This window comes from Xylocopa sonorina, chromosome 8 (genome assembly GCF_050948175.1).
Source record: "Xylocopa sonorina isolate GNS202 chromosome 8, iyXylSono1_principal, whole genome shotgun sequence".
Taxonomy (NCBI): domain Eukaryota; kingdom Metazoa; phylum Arthropoda; class Insecta; order Hymenoptera; family Apidae; genus Xylocopa; species Xylocopa sonorina.
Genome location: NC_135200.1, coordinates 1,998,992 through 2,023,709, shown reverse-complemented (window position 1 = coordinate 2,023,709; position 24,718 = coordinate 1,998,992). Strand labels below are relative to the sequence as shown.

The 24,718-nt window shown below is 38.5% G+C and overlaps 1 protein-coding gene across 1 annotated transcript in view; it reads left to right on the top strand.

The window, feature by feature from the left end:
* LOC143425956 (lachesin) overlaps window positions 1–24,374 on the top strand; it is an 85,374-nt gene extending 61,000 nt beyond the window's left edge. The window contains exons 4-10 of the mRNA XM_076899051.1: window positions 3,046–3,231; window positions 10,677–10,760; window positions 13,622–13,745; window positions 19,428–19,565; window positions 19,672–19,791; window positions 21,791–21,958; window positions 24,076–24,374. Of these exons, the coding sequence (XP_076755166.1) occupies window positions 3,046–3,231; window positions 10,677–10,760; window positions 13,622–13,745; window positions 19,428–19,565; window positions 19,672–19,791; window positions 21,791–21,958; window positions 24,076–24,374 (1,119 nt within the window). The remainder of the gene's footprint in view (window positions 1–3,045; window positions 3,232–10,676; window positions 10,761–13,621; window positions 13,746–19,427; window positions 19,566–19,671; window positions 19,792–21,790; window positions 21,959–24,075) is intronic.
* Window positions 24,375–24,718: the final 344 nt, after the last annotated feature.

Below are 24,718 nucleotides of genomic sequence, written 5' to 3'. Positions count from 1 at the left end.
TTATGTGCCGTCAAAATTTCTTCTGCTTCGCTGAAGATACTTTGCCACGCAATAATACAACGAATATTTTACCGTTATATCAAAGTAAATCATTGTAACAACAAATGTGTGTTATTTAATAATTTATGATTTATAGTAAGATGTCTTTCTTTAAAATATAGCATAGAATAGAGCTGATAAAAGAATCTATGTTAAGGCTAAAATTACTTCTTTTGTTCCTATTTTAATTACATAATGTACATGCTAGCAATATTAGTACAAAAGTTTTACCAACTTGGCGATACTACAAACTTCTTTTATATAATAAAATTTATTGTTTTACGCGTATCTGATGTTACGAACTAGTGGTAAAGTTTCACGGCGATTACTTGGCAGAAAGTCAAAGAAATTGTCTGCATTTATTTCAATCTCTCAATTTTCCAGTCCAGGGAGATCAAACATGAAAGCTTTTCATACTTGAATTCAATGTATCTTCTATCATTCATAAACTTTCCACCTAAAGAATCCTTCAGGAAATTCATCTCCCTCGTCCCACCTCCAGTACAATTTATTATAAATTATAAATCTGATTCAAACTTATTAAATTATTCCTCTGAGTTCTATCATCTTTATCAATTGTGGCTACATCAAAGGAACAAAGTACTTTCATTAAAGATATTCGTTAGATTTTCTCAGTGTTCGGTATAATTTAATTTGCCAAAAAAAAATGTAATTCCTTTAATTAGTATCTGATAACAGAACTTAAAAGGAATCCTTAAAACATATGCTTGCTGCTTTGCATGGTGACTAACATAATATGTGGAGTTACGCTTTGTAGTATAAGGTTCACTATCGAATTGTTTCCGTAATTATTTACGTTGCGAATTAGCTATATATATATATATATATATATATATATATATATATATATATATATATATATATATATATATATATATATATATATATATATATATATATATATATATATATAATATCTAGATTAAATAATTACTTCTGCAATTATACCTTAGAACTAATTCCGAATTTAATTTTATGAAAATACCACTGAATATTGTAGAATTAAGTTTAACGTTTTTAAAATAACATTTTATAGTAAGTTAGTAAATTAATTCGACAATAAGTATATAATTGGCAAATAAAAATATAACAGTGACTTATACTTTCGATATATGCTTTGTAATTTTGAACAATTTTCATTTGTTCTTCACACATATATAATTTATTACGGATACGGAGGTCACAGATAACAAGTTGAGTTGAATTAAAATTTATATAAAATATTGCTATAAAAGATCGAAAATATATTCTTTGAAAATAAGAACTGATATTTCAGTGAAATATTTTAATAATTTTTATATTTCACACTTACCTGTTTGATTATTGGAGAAAGAAATGCATTGCAAAGGTGTCCCGAAAAAAGTCCCGAAATATCTGGCTCGTCCCAGACCCATTCCATCCGCGAAGAATAATTTGATTAATACTTCTTAGCAACAAAATTACTAGTTCGTGATTAATTAATGTTAATAAACTAACTTTTACCGATACCGTATTCCAACGTAGATACTTACACATTATTGTGGTGGATCATAATGATACGATTCACTATCTTAAAAACATAGCTAAAAGCTATCTATTTCTTATTATACTAGAAACGGAATATTTAGTTAATTAATAACACTACTTGTTTTAAACAAAATCACAAATTTAACTATCGAGAAATGACACAATATTAATGAATTGCGAATTTCTTTCGTTGATCGTTGTTAATCGGGAAGCTTCGGGCGCTTTCGATGCTCGCAGGACCAGTCGACACTGTTCCGTCGAAAGTGTTCAATGTTGCACGATGGTGAAATATTAAAGTTTTGGATGATGATTAATTATACTTAGTTATATCATAATCACTTGTCTGTTTTGTTCATTTTAATATGTATACGTTTCGCAATTTTAGTTTTCATGTCAATGTTGCGGGAAGAGTTATTGAATAAATGTATCATATGTTTTGCATTAGATAGATAGACATGAATTATATTTGCACGTTGTAGCACGCGAAATGCCTATTTGAAAATATATTTTTACCCATGGTTGACTTGTACGTGGTTTTTTTTAAATCGTACATACATTTCTTTGGCTTAAAATATATCAACACCTTCCTTGATTACAATTTTCCCCTAATACAATTGCACGTCCTGCGAATGCTATTGAAAAAATGATGTAACTTAAAATATCAATTGAAGATATAAAAAGAAGAAATTTTTCCTTGTTGGTGTGGTTATTTAAATTTAATTATGTGCGATGAACGTCATAAATTTCAATTACTCGTTTCGAAATTTGAGAGCCACTCCGCGCGAAAACAATTTCGAACACCATTAGAGAGATCCTTCAAGCACACCCGGTAACCCCTTTTCTATTAATACAAGCGTTCCTCGAGACCCGGTACTACCCCTCCGCGACTTGGTGAGATTTGGAATATTCTAAGGAAAATGCAAATATCGCCCAAAGTTTGGCCAAGGAGATAGAAGGCGCGTACGCGACGCCTATACATGTCTCCCCGGCCGTGGCATAGGTATCCGGCTTGTTTGTATTCCGTATTCGGCCTGTCTATAGGGAAATTGCGGTGTTCTCGGCCATCGAAATCTATGAACACGTCTGTGGCCTCTGATCGTCCTCGTTTGCTCCGTGTGCTGCCGTCTCATTAACCCCTTCGATCTGACCGAGGGACTTACACTTGGCTAACAGGCTCAACCTGTGCGGGCGTAGTAAATTGCTCGCTAAATTGAATCAGTCGCTTCAAAAAGCCGGTGCCGAGCAACCGTGATTTCGTTGCGTTTGAAAGACTCCTTTATGGATGATCTCTCTAATTGGAAGTTACATAATGAATTGCGATGATGCTCGACAGTTGTTGCTCGAATGCACTGTCTGTTCCTAAAGAAGTATACGTCTACGATTATCCACGATCAGTTGAAGTGCTACCAACGAAATATCTTTATTCTAATCATCGACCTACAATTTTGCCGTCCTAATGTTAAATAAATATGTTGGCAGGTTGGTTGGCTGAAAGTAGATACTAAGGCGATCCAGGCGATCCACGATCATGTAATAACTCACAACAGCAGAGTCTCGGTATCTCATAGCGATCATACCATATGGAATCTTCATATAAAGAGCGTCCAAAAGGAGGATGAGGGACTATACATGTGCCAGATTAATACAGATCCTATGAAAAGTCAAGTAAGTTGGTATTTTTATATTTTTACTATTGTTTCGCCACTCGCGACGCGAAGCACGCGATTCGACAGCGGCCAGGTGATGCTGGCCAGCAGAGGTTGTAAGGCTCTGCCCGGTACTTATTACTTTTACAGACGTAGGAGTATTAAGGGAAGTTTACGGGTGAACGCCTGGAGTTTGCGGATTGATTGTAAACTGGTGCGCGTTCTTTAAATAGCCGTGTCCGGCTCTTAGAGGTTGCGTTCCTTGCTCGACTACGTTTTGTTCGATCAGTAGCTAGTTGTCTGAGAAGGTGTGTATGTTGTAAGAGTACACTGGATCTTCGATAGATTACACGTTCGGGTATGTCAATGTCAACTGATCCTTCTATGACTCTGTAAAAGAGGGTCTCTTCGCCTAATTGGTCAGTGTACAAACCAATCAGGGGATAGATGCCACAACACGGACCTATTCCGTACACTTCGAATGCAATCCGCGCGGAGTATGGATAGTATCGATGGAGGTGGGAAGGTAAAAGTGGCTATGTGCTGCGAACTTTGCTATGCGTGGCTTTTAAGAGCTGATCTGGCCAATGTTCGCTAGACTCCGTCCTTCGGAGATCAATGTTTTGGGACAGATGCAATTCGACACTCATCAGGTCATGTACTCAAGGCGATTGTCGACGTTACTGTAAACGGCCGCTAGTCACTGGTATACGATTTATGGATCGAGCCGAACAAAGTAAAGAACAAAAGTGTTCCCAAATGAAGGATGAACGAAGAGAGATAAATATGTAAAAGTATTTAGTTTCGTGGGTACGCCACGAAACAACTATTAATAGAGCAAATGCGATACGTGTACTTTAAAGTTCCACGTAAAAGATTACTTACTTAATTATTATAAAATACATCTGATTCCGAATATCACTGGCAGCCTTTACAGACAAAACATAGGGAAGATGCGAGGAATTTACTTAGGCACAGGTGGCTATCGTGTTTAGTTGGCTGCTATTTCGAGCGTTTTCAGTAACTAAGCGGTTGGAATCGGAGCTTTCTGCGTGCAGTTTAGCTGGTAGGTCGAATCGTGGTAAGCCGAGAAACTTGGTGAAATAACTAATTGGAAATGGTACCACCGACACTATTTAGATCGATAAAGTTCTGGGATGCATGTCGGTTGTGGGGTACATCACTTCCAATTAGGTGATTCTTGGTGGCTCTTCTCCGATACGACGATCTTTTGCACGGTATCAAATTCCTTTATTGTTACTGGTCGAATCTGGATACTCTAATTGATGGGCCGTTATAAGACCCCAACTCTAAAATAGCATCTATAGGAAGGCCATTGAAGAGGATATGCAAATCGTAATACAATTACACATAGATACTAGACTATTCCATAAAATATAACATTCTAGAGAATGTCACGTAATATTGAACGTCCAATATTACTTATCAGACGATCTAATAAAGAATATGAAATAGATAACTTTCACAAATTTTCCAGTTGTCAAGAGAACATGTTGTTATGGCTATATACGATATATGTTCAAATTTCACTGATGTTTGCGCAATTTTCGCTGCGATCAGTAACGCGGTGTTAATTAAATATTTAATCAATAAGTGTCGGCAAAGTAGAAATTTTGAATTAGACGAACATTTTCGTGTTTCTGACAGGTTCTGGTGTTTATAAACGGTATCGTGATACAAAGCCGCAACGTTATTAACTCAAATATGGAAATTCGCGGGTATCAGTTACCTACGATGTTACAATCTCTGCAAGTATCGAAGGTATTTCTCCAGAAGCTGTAGAAGCACGGCATACCAGGAAACTTAACAAGCCGTCTTCGCTAGTTCAGGAATGTCAGCCCTCGTTTATGAACACCTTACGAAATAACGGTTAGATTTTAATCGTTCCCGTTGTAAGGAAGTTACGAAAGGAACTCTCACTTTATTAGATGCTATTTAATCACGTCCAATTATGGTATATCTACATCGATGGAATATCAATTAATTTCATTTATCTACTTTTGGGTTTAAGATAGTACACGGTAAAACTGGAGTTCTGGACTTATCAGCTACTGTAGATCGTGCGACTGCAAAGGGAGAAAAAGGTTGATCGTTTGTGAGGATGTTGCGTTAAAAATTAGACTGTGCAAACGTGGGCAATGATTTTAGCCCTACTGGCCTCTCTAACGCGAACGCATACCAGCGGCCGCCCAATGAGAAATGATAGCACTAAATAGAGCCACTTCCAATTGGATGGCCGTGCCATACGTTTCTGCTAGTGAGACGAATAGGGCCAGAATAATTGCTCGCATTTGTACGCTATAAATAATTAAGCGTGCACTGTTACTACCCTTATACGTCAAGGAAAGTTATATTCTGATTGTTCAAACACAAGAACACTGGATACCTCTAAATGTGAATAGTGCTATTCTGGATAATTGAAATAAAATACGTTTTTACGAATCAATTTCGACGTATCAATGTTGACAATCATAAATTATGCTCTGCAAATTTTTGTAATCCCCGATACGCATATTTCGAAGAAAGTTAAGAAGTCAGTTTTATCTAGGGCCATCACGACACACGAGGCTGGTGATCTAAATGTCGACATAAAATTTGTATTTTTACCCATTCAACCCGACTTTTTCTCTTTCAGAAGCGTGGAAGGCAAATAACCTTGCATAAAATTGACGAGCAGCGAGACGACCCATTTCCTTTCCACGCTAAAAATTCCAACGCACTCGTGAACACAGAATTCACGGTGGAATAAAATTTCGCGCTTGGAAAAAAGGCCACAATGCAATCTCGATACGAATGAAACTAGTAAAAAAAAAAAAAACATTTCTCTGATCGATCCTTGACGTCTCCCATATATAAAACAAATCGACAAACTGTTTCTCTGTGAATTTCACTGAATTTTTTTTAAACAAAATTCAAATAAGGCATAGACCTTCGACAACCTCTTTGAAATTATTCTTGTTCAGATAATCTTTTTCAGAAACAATCGTAACGCATTCTGTATTTTTATTCTAATTCTAGTAGATTATTTTCTCTTTTATTGAAATCCCTTCAATCCTAATATTAATTAGGCGTACATTTTTTCTGAATCTTTCGTGCGAATTCTAATTCGAAATGTTCTAAATGTATTCTAGCTAGCAGCTCCTCTGCATTTCAATTGCTTTTGTGCATTAATTAGGCCTTAAAATTCTGCACCATCTTTTAAGGCGCGATCGGGAAAATAGTTGAGTGCTTAACGAGCTATTTTCTCTAACGCACAAAACGTCACCTTTCATTCCCTCGATTTAACCAACCGTTGCTTCCGGCATCGAGGCATCGCTGTGCCAGCAGACACACTACTCTGCAAAGTATACGACCTTCTCGTTTCCCCTCCGTGCCAGCCGTCTACTCCAGCAAAGTGTGATATGGCGTTGGATAGAGTAGACTCTCTCCTTTGAGATCTAATTTTCCGACATTTCAGATTGAATCCAAGCTTCTGTACTTGTCCAGAAATCTCTTCTCTCTCCGGGAAGAAACAGTAATCTTAAATAGTGCAAGAGGCATTACGGGGGTTTCGAATGTGGAACCTCCGCTCACCTCGCCCGTTACAAGACCTCTAAGTAATGAACGCGAGAAACACTGTCGAAAATGCCCTACTAGTCAATCGGTGGGAAACGCTTCTACTCCTTGCTCTCTGACTCTCTCTCTCTCTCTCTCTCTCTCTCTCTCTCTCTCTCTCTCTCTCTCTCTCTCTCTCTCTGTCTGTTTCTCCTTTTCTCTAATTCTAGCCCTTTCCGCGCACCTTCGTCGAGTGGTAAAACTCGACGCCACCCTTCCGCAGAGGGAGTTCTATGAGCAGTTTCGTTTCGGCTAACCGTATTTCCCTGCCCGTTTCTGCGCGACTCCAACGTGGCGGCGGCTCCTTTCGAGCATGCTTGTCGCGCCGACTGCGCTGCTAACAAAATACGCCCCGGTATGAAATATGCTTACGGGAGACGCGATGAAAGGAAATCTCATCCGGTTGCTTTGCGTAATATGTTTAAAGTAGGGGACAGTCTCTCTAATTATTAATGTTCCCAAAGTTGAGTCACGTTTTATTGTTTCGAGGGATCGGGGCAGATTTAACTCGAGTACTATTTTTCTGTAATTGTCTTTCCACGGACGAAAGGGACGTTTTAATACTCTCGTGAACAATTTTTAGTGCAAACAACGGGGAACTTGTGTTGTTTTATTTAAGTTTAAGTAGAGCTCTCGCTATATAATTCACCGTGGTGTTAACTTTGTCGAAACGAAACGAGGGGTCTTTGGGTTTTCAGCTTTCTAAATATTACTCTGATTGTGGAAGATTATAAGAAATTGGTATATAATATTGAATTGCATGTTTTTCTTTATAATTGTTTCTGGCTGTTTCCTTGTAAAAAGGTCTAGTTGCTTTTAACTTGTTGAAATAAATATTTTCTATTTAAAAACTACTCCTTTGTTAGTTGTTGAAATGTTGGACAAAAATCTTGATTAATAGTGATTACGAGGGGAATTTGGAAGAGTGTAAAGCAGACGATATAATAATAGGGAATCTCCGAATAGTCTGGGTTCTCACTAATTGTATTTCCTCTTAGTTTCCGTGCCGTCTCGCCGGGTTTCGTGCTTCTTTACTGTTGGGTTTTTTACAATTCTGCTTATACGAATAGCGAAATATATTTAGTCGTTCGCGCGAATCGTGTGTAATTAGTGTAAAATTATTGCGCAATAGTTCTTCAAACGGCGACTCGCTTAATCATTTAGAGCACATTATATTCGGAACGGTGGGAAAGGACCATTAAAACCAGAAAATATTCAACTGAATTGTGAACACCCACTGGAAAGAATTTTATGGAATGTTATTTTTCTGTCGGGTCTCGCAACATTTGATGTAAATTTTTAATATTTATTCCTCTACAGTTTTCAATGAGGGCGATGTGTTTATTAAAGGATAAGGATTTGGTTAAATTTATATTATGTAGTTTAAATTCATGAAATTTATTTCGAAGATATTTTTTCAACGATATTCAGAACCCGACCTTCTTTAAAGATGTTTTAAAACTTCTCGCCGGAATCTCCTATGTCAATCAAAATTATCCGTAAGACGTTGTCGTTCCGTTTTTCTTTAAAGTTTGATAAGGTAATTACCGTTTTTCAGAATCAAATACCGACATAGACACGGGCTAAGACATTTTCGATTTTATGAAATTTCATGGATAAGGAAACGCGAAAAAATAGGACACGAGGCATCGCGTTAAAATGACATATTTAAGCCAAGGAAAACATTCAATTTGGTAAGTAGTAATTTCCGTTTAAATAGAACGATCGTAATTACTCATTGCCAGATTAAATTTCCTCAAAGCCCGCACGAATAATCGGGTTATTCAAGACGAATCGAGTAAAATCAATCTTGGCATAATCTCTCAAACTCCCCTCCGCTATAATTTCCAAGCATTCAACCGAAATTCACGACAGAAACACATGAAATAACGCAAGTGAAACATTTTCCAAGGGGGATCTATAATACTTGCCGGGAATTAATAGCCTCATTTAACCGTGGACTATTATCAAGATGAACGATCCTTTAAAAGCCGATTATAGGTCAGCCAGTCCCGATTTACAGCGGCTAAACAAATTGATCGATCAGGCGGTGTTTCGATTAACGCGGATATTTATCAACATCCTCGATAGAGTTGTACCCAACTAGGAAATAATTAATTTATGGAATGAAGCGGAGTTTCATAACTCACTCGTGACACCAGCAAGTTTACGCGCTTGGGCACGTGTCTGCCTGTCACCGAACTGTCACGTGGCCGGAATAAGGGATAAGAGAGGAAGAGGAGAGAGGGAGGGAGGGAGAGAGAGGGAGAGAGAGAGAGAGAGAGAGAGAGAGAGAGAGAAAGGGAGGCAATACTGTTCGCCTGCATCCGCAGCGACGCATTCGTTTAGGCTGTTTTAAGCAGTTCGGTGACTTGAGAGACAACTCGGTTATAACGATTGAAGTTTCGTCGTAGCGTAGATTACATCCTCGTAATTACGTGCACACCTCGCGTTACGACGTATGTACGAGCAGGTGTTCCCATCTTTTGCCGACTGTTGGCTGGCTGCCTCGCGTCGTAAGTGGAGTGGAAAGACATTAGGGTAAACCCCCAAGTCCTTCCAACTGTAGTGACGTTTCGCGGTTTGACGCACGATCGTTTCGGAAAAGTCTTGGCGTACACGGAAGTTGCATTATCCCATTCATGTTTTTCTCTTTGTCATCGTTTGTTCACCTTCACGAGAATAAAGTAGACAGTGCAAAGTGACAACCTGTTTGTTAACGAGGGATGCTCTTTATGTAATTCCTCGTAATGAAGTTAAAGACATTTTTTTAAACTTTCTATTGCAATTAGGGAAATCTATGATTTATTTTCATGGTTCAGGCCATCTGACATGTATAACGAGTCTATTATAAGTGTGTAGCCAGTTTAATGAATGAACAGTTTCGCAACCATTCGAGCCTTGTTTTAACTGTGCAAAAGAGGAGAGAAAGAAACGAGAGAGAGAGAGAGAATAAAAACAACAATCCGTCTCGTCGTTGTTACCAACCTCCGCGTTCTACCCATACCCCTCCGTGGTCTGCGTTTAACCAACGATCGCTTTGATTCGAATGAAAAATTGAAAGGCGGATTGTTAGAAAACAGCGTCGACTGTTACTTATTATATCGCCTGGCGGTGTGGCGTTAATTAACGAAAAGCCGCGGCGCTCATTGGCAGCAACACCCGGTGGAGGCCAGGGTGCCCTCCCCCCGCGACCCTCGCCCTTTACAACCCTATGATATGTTGCTTCAGCTCCCGGTGCAGCAGGGGTTAAAGGAGGCGAAATACAGCCAGGATTTAGGGGCTCTTACGTTATTCACTCCCGCTACTCTCGAATAGAGTAATGTGTACGGATATAATTTAGAGATTCGGTAAGAAAGGAAATTTACTTGATGCATTGCGCAGCCGTTAAGCGTATCATTAACATTAAATTGCGACTGGTTTCCGGTGCGTGCCGGAAAATATATCTCGCGCAGGACGAGCTTTGGCACGACTCTTGAAATATTGTTGCTCGTCGAGGTAAGGCGCAGCCCTCCAATTGTATGCTCCGTTACCGTCGATTTCCCTAACTTTGCGTCCGGCTCTCGTACATTTTTGGAGATCGTAACACCGCGTTTTCTTAGTTATTTATCTATAGCGGGGGAATATACTATTTCGCGGACTATGCGATACGATACAGTGCAATTATGGGACGTGTACTTCGTATCGCTGAACGAGTTAACGCGTTTAACCATTTTCATAGAGAGATGTTTTTCTTCGAAAACAATTTATTCGATAAAGTAATCAAAAGTTCGAGCTTCCCAAATTTTATCGTTAAAGTAAGCGAGTGGAAAATGAAGCAAGTAATAACATGTCGTGCTCTTTTTTCAGACAGGTATGTTGTCAATCGTTGTGCCACCAGACTTTATCCCTGAAGATACATCGAGTGACGTCACGGTGCGGGAAGGAGGACAGGTAAATCAATAATCGATGTAGGATAAAAATTTTATTCGATCTTAGATTCGAATAAACTCACTCTGACACTCATAATTGGAATACCTATATCTATAATATTTCGAATGCTTCTAATTTTTGCAAACAAGTTTCACTAATCTGTTGCATGTATACGTCTAACATAATGGACAAATATTACCCTTACTCCTGTTTTCTTTTCTTATCAATACGTACGACGATATAATAATAGTACGACGGAAGAAATATGTATTACAGTTCCCTGGACAATTTCCGGCAAAGCGTCTCGGAAAATGATCTATGCGTTGCATTCCTTCGGTATACGAACGTTAATTTGCAATTTAAAATTCCGTAATCATAGCTCCAATGAATTGTGTCTATATCGCGTTAGCATTCAATCTCGGTGAAATTCAGTAATTAAAATACTAATTTTAATTCGCTCGGTAAAGTTCACGAGAGTACAATTTAAAAAGTGGTGCTAAAATGACGACGTAACTCGTTCTAATACATACACGCCTCAGGGTTAAAAACTCGTGTAGCAATGGCCAATGAGAATTTGTATTACCATTCGTTAAATTAGTTGAGAATAGACCGGGTTTTTGGTACGATTTACGAATTTTCTCTATTACAAAACCTACGACTAGATATGATAGAAAATATAGCAATATTATTTCGGTACTTGGTAATAAAAGATTGCTGCGCAATGAAGAAATAGCTTCGAGTTTGAATGCAAAAAAAGAAGGCAAAAAAGAGCAATGTACATGGCATGCACCAGAATAGAGTCAACCTTACCATATATTCTCGCCGTTCCTCGCGAATCCACACTTAGGCTTATCAAAAATGAAAGCTTCAATTTCGATCCACACGAATTCGTCATTCAACGCGAACACATTGATATAAACGGGCGATACTTTTTCATCGGGACGATAAATATTATTATTGATGGCACGTAGCTAGCACGGTTTCCACAACTTGGTCCCGCGTTTATAAAAATCTGGTTACGTGAGATTCGCTTTGCCCCGTTGCGATACGTTTTATCTGAATTTCAATGCGGTCCGGACTGAAACTTATAAACTTGTTACCTGCATTATCCCACGTTTCGAATATCAGACGTTTACCGGCCGTCGCAATTTAAGATCGATAAAAATATTCAAGGGACGATGCTGCGAAGCGAGGAAATCGGGAGAGAACGATCGTCTTTGCTCGTCCAATTTCTCCAAGATAAAGGGTGAAAACGTACAAATGAATTACCGGACGACCGTATTTACTTTTTTTGGCGGAAAAAGATTGTAATATTGAATAGTTGATCGTAGCGAGATAAAAAATGTCATTAAGCAGGCGGTTTAATGACGATTCTTTTCGATTATTTATGTCGATAGTGTAGCATAGTATTGTAAATAACAATGGGCATTGTACAATTGAAACAAAACAATAACACAACCGAAACACAACCGTACGCAAATGAGAAGTTCACCACGGAAATGAACGAAATTCCGTAATTGATTATCATTTTTAGATACACAACTTGGTTAGGGTCAATCGAGTTTCTCCAATTTTCATCCCTGTACCGTGCGCTATTATCCTTTTGTTTACCATTGTCTAGCGGTAAGTTGATTACGATTTGATCAGGGGACACGACATTCTTGAAGCCAATAGAGGGAACTTTATCTCGTTCCGCAAAACGATTAAATTAAATTAGAGGGGAATCTCGATTATTCGAGTCGTCGCTCTTTTATTGCTGTTTCGAGCTATTGAAACTAGTATTCAATAGCTTTGTATATTTTTTTTTACTCCGAAGTAGAATATAATTTCAAGTAAATTTAAACGCTCTTTTGACACATTGAAATCCCATTATATTAAACATTATATGGCAACCGATTCACCGTCATAAGAACCATTATGGATAGAGTCTCGTACGAAACAAAGAAACTGATGTACTTAATTTTTCTAGTTAACCTGATTCCACAAAGATTGTACATTTTCAAGAGGATTCTAATTGAAATTTTGCAATGTAATATTCTCTTACTATACTTGTCCGAATTCTATTCTCAAAGGGACGATTCCAGCGTTTAAACGACCGGGCACCTCAATATTAACAACCTGATTTATTCACCGTCTCTACACAATCGAGATTCTGCTGTATTTTCAAGCGTCCTCCATCGCGCTTCACACGGTTCGAAAACGCGCGGAGGACGAATGTATTCATACACGGGGCGTAAAATAGTACATTTGTCACTCGGCGTACACACCAGGGGACAGTCGAAGTGCTCAGGTGGCATGTTCGCGCGTCTCTCGAGCTCTTCTTTCCGCGTCGCGTTTTCTCGCAATACACACTCGAAATTCTCCGGCTTGTTTCTCCTCCCTTTCCTTAATGTCCGATTCCTGGAACTCGAACGCGACGTTGGCGCGTCGGTTTTCATGAAAAGTTCGTGAGGGTGGTTGGATAAGATTTGTCACGTGATTACGAATAACATCACGGAGAGAAAAAGTATAAACTTCCATTAACCGTTGCGTCGAATTTTCAACCAAGCCTTCAGAGAAGCTAATAGAAAGCTGTATTTTATTTATCAAGTTGTATGTAACTCTCCAAGTTATATGACGTTATAGAGGACTGATCATCACACCGCTCCCGGAATTCCTCGTTCATTCGCCGGATGATCCGTTTATCTCTCACAATATTGACTCGGTTTTCGACGAATGGTATAATCTCGAATAGATGAAATAGTTTTCGGGCGACCAGGTTCCGTGCACGGGGCACGGGTTTAATTTTTCCAAACATATTTATACGTGACCCGATTCTACACCGCGGGTCGGCAATAACGAAGTCGATTCTCTTTATAATTCTGGTTTCATAACACGTACAGGTGATGTTAACGTGCCGTGCAAAAGGCGTGCCTCCACCCCGCGTATCGTGGCGCAGAGAAGACGGGACGAACATTATAATTCGGAAGCCATTTGCAGGAAGCGGCTTGAACCAGAAGTCTCATGGTAAGATTTAATATAGATGACGCTCCTACCATTTCGCCGATATAACGTGGAATATACAATTATGTTTCCCTCGAACCCAGTCGGTGGATTCACTTGGTATTTTAATTTCCTTATTTCACCACGGACCGCTTAAAACTGCCTGCGGGAAGTGTTACCTTCTGGAAATTGTTGAGTGAAACGCTTAACGTAACCCCGTTAAGTCGATAGGGGCGCGAGCTTTTATGAATCGCGTTTCATCGATTCGTAAAACATTTTCATTTTCAACTAACTATTCACGAAAATCGTGCGAATGTGTCGAAGGTTTAGACAATTTTTCGCAAAAGAAGAATTATTAAAAATGAAGGAAAATGAAGGAAAATGAAGGCAAATACGGAAAATAATAAGCATTTTAAGAAATCTAGCAAATTAAAGAAAAGATCCGATGAATAAGAGTGTAATAATAATTCCATGAGTAGTAATGGAAGAAAATTATTATATAATTATTTCTCTGCTGGTCTGTTATCAAGTAAATCGTGGGGAAAAGTAAAATATTTACTCGGACTATTCAGTTCTTTGACAACAATATCACTAGCGATTCATACAACTTTATTGCGCAGCTAAAATGCCGTGTAATAACCCGGTTGGATCGTTCCGTTTCGGTGTAGAGTATAAAACGGAGCCGTTGAACAGGACGCTGGCGTCGGTGGAAACGATCGGCAGATAGCGGGTGTAAAATCGCGGCATACTTGATGGACTGAAACGTAACGCCGGTTCGAGTTTACCTCACGTCCTTTCTACGTCGACGTTCCGACCTAAACGACGTATTTAGTATTCGCTTCAGCGTGGTGTTACTAATAGCAGGCGAATTTCAGCGCACTGTCCACCGAGATGTGTGCGGGTGCAACCCTAGCAACACGTGCCAAGTGGATCGGTCCTTGCGCTACGCGCGAAGGGGATAGCTTATTGTTGCCCTACAATGGCGATAATTATTGGATATCGCGGGAAAACTTTCTTACCCGCCTACGAGCTCTGCAATTTAATTATCGTAAGACAAAAAATTGTGATTCTATTTTCACGTTTACATTGATCTCGATCGTTATCATTTATTTCCAGGGTGCGCTTATTTTATAAACACGAACTTGTTTTTGGCTTCAACAATTTTTTGTTAAATTCTCATTCCGTCTGCTGTATTATTCAAATTTTATTATATAAAAATCTGATACTGAAAAAAGATCAGATACTACGTTTCAAATGGTAATAGTAATTTTTATATAGTATTGTACATTATAATAATTACGCATCGAAAATAAACTGCGCGTGTCAGTTCACATGTTCAAGTCATACACGAGAGAACCTTTTTCAAGCGACTATTTTATCTCGTTACAGCGCATTCTATTATAGGAAGATATCGATAACCTAATCTATTCGAAATGGATACTGTCTACAAAATTAATTGAGGTCGGGAAGGAGAATTCCTAGAGACGAGTGCAGAGTAGTCAGGTGGTGGTAAAACGGCAGAAACGATGTTAAAGAAAATGTTCGCCCTACCGGAGGGCAAATGTATTGGCAGGTGAAGAATATGTCTCTCTTCCATAGCGTTTTCACACCGGCGAATCCTAGAAACGAGTCTCCTCGTGTGCCAGTGGCTCGTGCACCGGTCAACATCAGTGGACGTATCGAGTCGAGTGTGTCTGTTTCTGTAACGCGAATTTTGTCTTGTCGCTTTGTCTTGTGCGTAGCAATATCCCTCGTATTGTTCTTGTTCGCGCGACAATCCGTTCCTAAGGAGGAAAAGGTTCCGTACCGTAGGACCTGCTCTACGGGAGGAAAACTATTAACTGCCGAAGGGTAAAAACGGAATCGAAAAGTGACGATACGTTTGTTCTCGGCTAATTACAGAGCCCACAATGTCTAGTATAGATAGTCGACTTGGAGATACTATGTAACAAATGTATGTAAGATACGTAGTTTCAGATAAACTTGTATGCAACGAATGACGAAAACGGAACGGACATACTCGTGAAAAGTATCTTCACTCGGCGTCTAATTGTACGCGAGGATCGATAGTTCACTTGAGACGGCTTGAGTCGTGGCAAACGCTCTTCAATACTCTTTGCACTTGGCGTTGATTATTCTTTGATAAGGGAAAGTTGGAAGAATCGATTTGGCGTAATTATAAATTACAGGTTTAATGGATAGAAGGCGCTCAGTGCAACATAAATATCCGCGCGTACGGTGCTTCGTAGAAGAACATTTTCTGAGCTATATAATTCTTAGCTGACATGGACTATCGTTCCGCAATGAATCTCTAGTCCTCTATATCTCTGAAATTGCAGGTGTGGCGCTCGGATTGCGGGTACATTGATTCTCCAATTGATTTTATGATTGTCATTCCGTAACGGTTTTGCCAGGCGTATACACATATAAAAGAGTGTATAGCGGAGCACAGCTCTGTAGATTTCATCGTGAGCTCTTGCACCGAGGTTTCGATCAGGACCTCGTTATATCGACGAGATTTAGCAAAGCAATGCGTCGCTTAGCGACGGAGACACGTCCTGAGAAACGTGTCGTTAGTTCGATTCCGCTATAGCGTTTACTCAGAGAATCTCACATGCAATATAGCCTATTACACACTTGGGCCGTATATGCTCTAATCTATCGCCGCTATTATACGAGATCAGGTAATCGTTGGTAGAAAATGCTCGGTGGTGATTATACAAGTTAACGTACGAAGAGATCTGAATTGGGAAACACGAAAGCGCGCTTGGGACTTTGTTACCGAGGGAAATGACTCTGTCCGTTTCACATGTAATTTTTACACGTTTCCTCCGTGACGACACTAGGCACGTGATCGAGGTGCATCGCGCGCAATGCACTGTTTGAAAGTTCAAACTTTCTTCGAACACGATCTTTCTTTTGTATTCTTCATTTTTAAAACATGACGCGTTCAATTTCGCCTGCACAATGTGTTCTGAAATGTAGATCGTAGCCACTCCACTTTATAGATTGTATCCATTTTTGTGTACTGCGCTCTACACTTAGTGGCGCGTTTTTTATGGTGTTTATTTAGCAGTTACATACAAAAGTAACCGATTAGTATACGTAAATAATTTAAGGGGACGTACATGTAGTATAGTGGAAATAGTGTTATTTTATTATTCAATAGTTATTTCAAGTTTTCTGTTATTTCTCTTGCTTTACATCGATCATCGATTGTTAGTTTCCACTTTATTCGAGAAATGCCAACTCTCTGACAAATCGTTGGTGTTGTACTTTTGTAATTACTAACGGTACCTTCGAATCGACGGTGTAACGCGGTTGCGTTGGGAATTTAAGCGAAACTCGATGATTTATGATTTAGAAACTCATTAATTAGCGATTTCCGGTGGAACGGATAGCAAGCAGTTCGATGGATTCGCGGAAGTTCGTTTTCGAGTAATAGACCCCTGCGAAATATGTGCGTAACGTTAATTTTTAACAAGGTTACCAGCGATTTGCATTCGTTTATATCGACAGAATCGTTGACTGGCAGCTCGTTGTAGTTGAAATTGATTAATCGTTCTAACGCATTGGAGGACAGCAAAGGCACGCCGGAAATCGTTCGTGGTAAATTTGTTACCCTTTGTTATCAAACTCCTTAATTGCGAGTTATTTAGATGAAACGAAGAAATTTTCGCTCATAATTAGCCGGAGTTTCATTCGCAAAAGGACGTTTAATCCCGATGAACAAATTACGTCGGTGTAACGAAATAATGTCAACGCCTTTAACGTGAAAGAAAGTACGTGTAACACTGTTTCCATAATAATTGATCCTTCCTACGGACAACAACTTAGGTGTGCAGAAAGGACAACCTCGAATATCTTCGTAAATTATAATTACGAAAATTTCAGGTTAACGACGACGAAATTTAATAATATTGTTAACAGAGATTTCCGTCCAAAGTGGAATCGTACGATTGTCTGATGAAACTCGAGGAACACGCGGTTTACATTCCCAGAAAGCGAACGATCGTATTAGTCCGCGCTCTTACGTAATTAAATCAGAAATTAGGAGTCCCGCGAGCTATCCTTAAACGCTGAAATTTCACGGGAATCGATGTTTTCTCGCTGAAAACACTGTTGTCGCGTCAAAAACACCACGCGAGGATGATATATTCGTCTCGTTGCAATATTCTACCAGGAAGATCAGCTGTAATAGATTACGCATAAACCTTTACTTTATCTTCGTCAGTTTCTCTTCTTTAGACAATTATATTTAAGTATATAACGAACGTCAACCGAATTAGTAATAATAAAACATATGAATTTTGCTTTTTATTTTAAGTACAAAATATTGTATACTGTTGGTGTCAAATTTTGCTCTATCACTTTATAATTTTATCAATCTTGGTCACAAAACATGAGTATTATGAATTTTTCTGCATTTCTTAATAATTTTTATTTTATCTAGCGGTTTTGTGAATTTTTATGGAGTTTTAAAGTAATTTGTGATACATGATATAATGAAATATTGAGGCAGTGATTTCATTCAATTTATTGACATCGATAAACTCTTTCTATAGATTGTTTCACATTATAAAGAAAAAGAATTTAAATAATTCAATGGATATTGGAATAACTAGCTGAGTTCTTGCTCAGGAATTTATTAATTATTCGTTAAGGGGTGGCTTGGAAAGTAAATTGGTTAAATAATAAAAATATCGAGTAAAATGCTTTTGTTTATTTCGTAATTATTAGGTTTTAATAAAGAAAGATACACCACTCGATGGCACGTGTTGTCTTATGGCGAAGGCGAACAAAGAAATATAATATAACAAAAAATCGATCCGCTTAACAGTAATACCAATAAAGTTAATTTATACATCTAAAAGGAGTAGAACTACGGGTTGTTACACATTCCTAAGAATACTCGTGTGGAATTTCTCTACAGATACGAAAGAATTTTCTGTAATTACTTTTTAATAAGTTCAACCAACAATATCATGGAAAAATTCAAGTCAGTAATTACCCTATTACGTTAACAATTTTAAATTACAATATACTTTTAACTTTTTTATCTTAGCAATTTATTTTTCAACTAAAAATGATCATCTTGTATAGCTCATAAGAGAAGTTTTGTGATATGAAAAAATACACTTTTAACAAAATGTTACACCTTCCTATGTCTATGTAAAAGTTAGTTCCATTTGTGTACACAAATTTTTATTAAAATAAGGAGAATCTGAAAAAATATGGTTCGGCGCGCATGATTCAATAATTTGTTTCTACTTCAAATTATTGGTATACATCGCTAGATAGTAGGTAGTTGTTAAGGCTACCTATTTTTAATAATATCATAAACTTAGACGCGACATTATACTATAATTAATATTGTTACAGAGTAAGAAGTATTAAACAGTATTAAGCTATTGTCACTCTGTCTGAACGTTCCAGATATATTTGTATATTAAGAAATTGCAGATAAATTAATAAAAGATGAGAAACATTTTTTCTTAAATGTAATCTAAGTGAATTTTGTTCTATCGATAAATATGAAGATAAGAAGGGGTTAATTAAAGCGTATGTTATACGTAGAGGTATATGTAGTGACCAATTGAAGTGATCACCGAACTGGTACCATGTTTCGTTAAAAACTTTTGGAGCAACTCTCGATAGAATAGATATCGTAACGATAAAATCTGATAGAGTAATTACTTTCTTTAGTAACTTCGGTGAGCGAGTACCAGGGCGAGGAGCTGAAGCTGACAAAGATTTCGAGGACCGAGATGGGCGTTTATCTTTGCATCGCCAGCAACGGCATACCACCGGCGGTCAGCAAACGTATTTTTATCAACGTTCACTGTGAGTACTAGCGATTAACCGATAATTTATCGATTTCCTTCGCCACCGGCGAAGGTAAACGGTGGTGTTACACGATTCATACCCTATCTGGGATTCTGTTTCACAGTCCCGCCGGTAATTCATGTACCTAATCAACTGGTAGGGGCACCTCTGGGGACTGACGTGGTTCTAGAATGTTTTGTCGAGGCATCGCCCAAGTCGATTAATTATTGGGTCAAGGATAACGGTAAGATCTCTCCCTCTTGGCCATTTATGCAGTTTCCACCTGTGAAACGCGTGACACTTTAGAGAATCCTGAATTTCCTTCGCTTTTCATATTCTCATTTAAATCTATTTGAAAATTAAATAATAGTAAACGAACACGAAATTAATTTATTCCATGCATTTTTGTGTCATTATCAAGTCGAATTATCGAAATTTAATTTAGGATTAAAATATCGAATCGTTTAATGTAGTAGCTACAATGTTTGCATGGTAAATTATATTGTACTTATTAAATCTTACGAAATTACTCACCGATGATCACCGATGATAATAATTATTACCAAGCAGAATACGATTAATATTCAATGAAGCTCCGTAACGTGCGGTTGCACTGATTACTCACCCGTAGATGCAAATTAAAGTAATTGTATCAACCAGTATTTGCATATATTAATTAATTTAAAAGTAATCCCAGGAATTTATCCGAAAACGAAGGCTCAAAAATCACTTCGATAGTACAATACATTAGATGTACCAATTAAGCTCTGGCTATTTTTTACAACGTTCTTGTTGTTATTAAATTACCAATTTTATAGAGAGATTCAAAATATTACGCCATATTAGGAAGAGGATACTTGTAATATGATTCGCCTTGTAAATTACCTGAGAAAATCAGAAAAAAATCGCTAATTGGCAGACTACAAATGACGAAAATATGTGAAAATACGTGAAAGCTAAATCTATTACGGATCACACGTCAATTCCAAACTAAAGCGAAAGCGAATTAAAAAAAGAATTTGTAAAACCAGATACTCTCGTTTAGAATCATCGAATAGGAAAGCGAACAGTTTCTTCTCGACGGGTGGAGTCGCATTAATTAAGCGAATTAACTCGCACGATTAAAATGAATCGCGGGACGATATTTCACGTGGCTTTTTCCCTCGAACACGCCGCCTGAGAAGAAACAGAAACGCGTCCCTTCCTCTTAACAGGTTTAATATTTCCGTGGGGAGAGTTAGAAAAAAGAAAGGAAAAAAAAAGGTTGCAGACAAATGCGAGAGTGAATTACACCAGGGCCGTTCGCAAATATATTCTTCGAGCAGTTTGTAGCCGGGCACCGGCAGACATGCTCTCGCTTCGGCGTAACTTCTACGGAGCACTTCGTCCCAATGCATTCGTATGTAATTTTCACCTCGCACGGAAAATCCGGTACCACCCTTTTTCTCTGCCCTTCTCTGCCTACGTACCACCTACGTACACATATACGTACGGGAACGTTTCAGACCGTAATAAGGAGACCCGGCGCGCGTTTAAGAAGTGAATTTTCGCATACTTTTATACGTCGTTCCGAATTCCCCCGCTCGTTTGCAATATTCCCGGACGACGTCTTATAGTAGCACGTACTCTATTTTATATTTATTCTCGTGCATTGAAACCGTCGCGTCTACTGCTCGCCTCGGTTTTTCTTTTCTACCAGTGGAGATTGCTTGCGAATTCGTTAACATTCGCGAGATAGGAAATTGATAATCGTCACATAGCCGAAGAATTTCTGGTTTCTTTTGATTTTTCGAAAACACTCAAGTTCCGTAAGAATTCCTGTATCGAACGAACGAACCGATAAAAGCGAATATATTAAATATCCTTAGTTGGCGTTATAAATTTTTCGGAAAGAACAAATGGCCTTTTTTTTTTATGTAAAACCTGGGAACAATATCGCGATACCTAAATGTAACATCAAAGGACCTGAGAAGAAGTAGATAGTTATGGAGAAGGAAAGGATAGTAGCTAGCTAAGTCTGCAAGCAACAGAGTACAAAAAGATGTTGAATGATTTTGTAGCTTTATTGTTGTTATTCTTACATGTTACTTCACACTTTTCGCGGAATTCGGGTTACGATAACTGTACGTTTACTAATTGCAAGTATAAATAGAGTTACGGAGCAAATTGATTGTTACACTTGTCGAAGTTGGTCAAAGCTTCTTATTTTGATGTACATTTTGAGTTTTGCTCTTTTCATACAGCAATGATAATATCGAGCCAACAACACGACGTGCAGGCGATCGTGAAGTCACAGTTCGAAGTGTGGATGGAGTTAACTATCCGTAATCTACAGAAGCACGACGTGGGTACTTATAAATGTTTGGCGAAAAATTCTCTTGGTGACGTCGAGAGTACCATCCGATTATACGGTAAGTCTGGACTAGGCATTATTTCACGTCAATTTCACAAATTCACATATTTTTATGTTATAATCGCGCATGAAGTTTCCGGTACAACAGGTTTTGATTGTACATGCATTTTTCGTTCGTTAATTTTTAATTCCTTTTCCCGATTCTTCAATCGATATGTTTATTTTGTTATCAAAGTTTTCTTCATTTAACGCTGTGATTCGTCGATTGAACGAGATTTAGCTAAAAATCCGATAATGGATGATAACGATCATTGAAATTGTACCACTTGCCATGGCTTCGTCGCTTATTACGTGGTTTTGTATTCCCTTTGACGGTAATTCCATTTCCAATAGACTTGTGAAATACAGCCACGTGTGCACGGAGGGTAGATGAAACCTGTAGCGCAAGAACCGGGATCGTAAGTGTTGGAATATGAAATCAAATTCCTAATTAGAAAGCGTCGCTCAAAATCGGTTATTACGTTACGAATTTTAGAATGGTACCTTATATTTATACTTGAAAATTGCTTCTTGTATGCAAATAAAAATTGCGCAAAGTTTAAAGTAGTGATAATAGTTGCAGAATATATTTACGTACGTAATTTTCGTACGCAGTCACGGTTTTATTTTACGCAGTCTTGTATAAAAATATTTGCTTTAATGTTATTTACTAGAATCATTATATAATAGTGCTTGCAACATCGAATCGATTAAAAATAAAAAGTGGACCAGTTTGGATTACAATTGTTAGCGATATTGAGAGCGGTAAAAAATAAAATTTAATTTGATTTATTGTTTTTATGCAAACGTACGAAATAAATGTATTTCTGCCTGATAGACGCAATATTACGCGCTCTCCCCTTAAATTAATACTATAATATTATTTAAGAATCTGTATTTGAATTTTGCGCGACCAGTATCGAACAGAATTTGGATCGTTTTGGAGAGTGCAATACCCACATAATTGGTACTTTGACAGTCTGCTCGAGTCTTACTCGGGTCACGCTGTAAAAGGGTTGAAACTCAATTTTCTCAGATATGAAGCACTATGCCAAAAAATTGTATTATTCTACACTTCATCCTACGCGTTCCCCTTTTTCTTTTAATTCATCGTTCGACACGGGACTTTTTCTGCAGCCGAGTCGCTGATGATAGAACGAATCCTCGTATTTCTTTCAAATGCAACGACGCAGCAAGCACTTTTATACGACCAGCTCTTTCGGATTCGATCGCATCTACAATAATTGATGCGAATAAAACAATTCGTAATACTTTACATAACACCCACTCTATGAGATTCAATATACGTAATCATCACACGCAATCGTCGACCTTTCGAGACAATAATAGGCCCGCGTTACAACGAGGTGAAAATTCTGTGAAACAATGCAATGGCGTGCTAATGGGTGGTGCGATTGTGGCAGGATTCGAGTAGCGAAAAAGGGTTAACAATTGGTGACGTTTGAAAAGGTAGGCGATAATGAGGCTAGGCAGCAGTCGCGGGGTATCTGAGGCGTCCATAGCGAGGGTTGAACCATTTGATAGTTGTTGCGCTTAGCGTCGGAAATTCGTTTTCGCGCGATTTTACGGTTCGTCACAGGGATACAAGGATTATAGGGGTTGGTTAACGAGTGTTTGCGTCTGATCTGCCTGAAAATTGTTATCAGCTAGTGTGTTTTGGATAAAAGAGTGATCACGTTCGCGTTTACAAGCAACTTCGCTTTTGCCGTGGAAGACTCCGGAGGATTTGCCACCCTCGAACATCCGCCTACTTTCGGTCAATCCTCATCTCTTCGCATGCGATCCCGGGGATCTAGCAATCGGGTCTTGGTACACTCGAGGGAGGCATCGTGCCGGTGCACTCCGGTTGAAGGAGTCTCGTAGGGTCGTGTCCTTCGTAAATCGTCGCGAGAGCGTCTTACGAATCAATGTTGCTCCGTGACACCGGGATTTACTTACTTCTTGCCAGTAGCCTTCAGATTCTCGTTTGTCGCGAGAGACCCGCCGATCTTTTATAATTTACTGCCACGTTAATGCAAAACGCTAACAGGAACTAACTTTACAGTGAAATGTACTTTACTTTTGAATTAGATATTAAATATCTAAGGAAGAATTTTTCTCTCTGATGTTTTTCAGAAATATCAGGCCCAGCAAGAACGCAAACAGCCGCTAAGCCGTCTTTTTACGACGAAGAGGACGAGCCAGTTTACGGCTCGGCAGAGATAGAAAAAATGGATAACAAGGCCCTTTCCGTGGACAACGCGATCAATGGACACATGGGCTATCCGTCGGTCGCGACTCCAGTACCAACCATGAGAATCGGTAAGAAAAGGCTTACGATTAGCGCCAGTTCCAACGCGGATCATTACCACCAACCTTTCAATCTACTCGTCATTGTTCCGATGCTGATCGTTGCTCGTCAAAGATACCAGTGAACGAGTGGGGAGATAAAGGTTTGCAAAATCTGCTATATATATATATATACTTATATATATCGCAATCGTAACGGTATATCGGTGTAAGAAAGAATCCGGCATGTGAAACGCTTCGTTTATCGGTTAGTTCGACACTTCGATGCTTCGGCAAAGTATCGATTTCCCTGAGTGGCTTATTCTTGAATCGTAAATTTAGTGGCGAGAGAATGGTAAGTTTTTGACGAAATACGAAGAGCAAGCTTGGGTTGGAAGTAGGAGGGTACGTATTACACTTACGTATTTCATGAAAGAACTGATATTAAGCTATGAAATGCTAAATATTAAATGTTTGGTGAAATTATTAG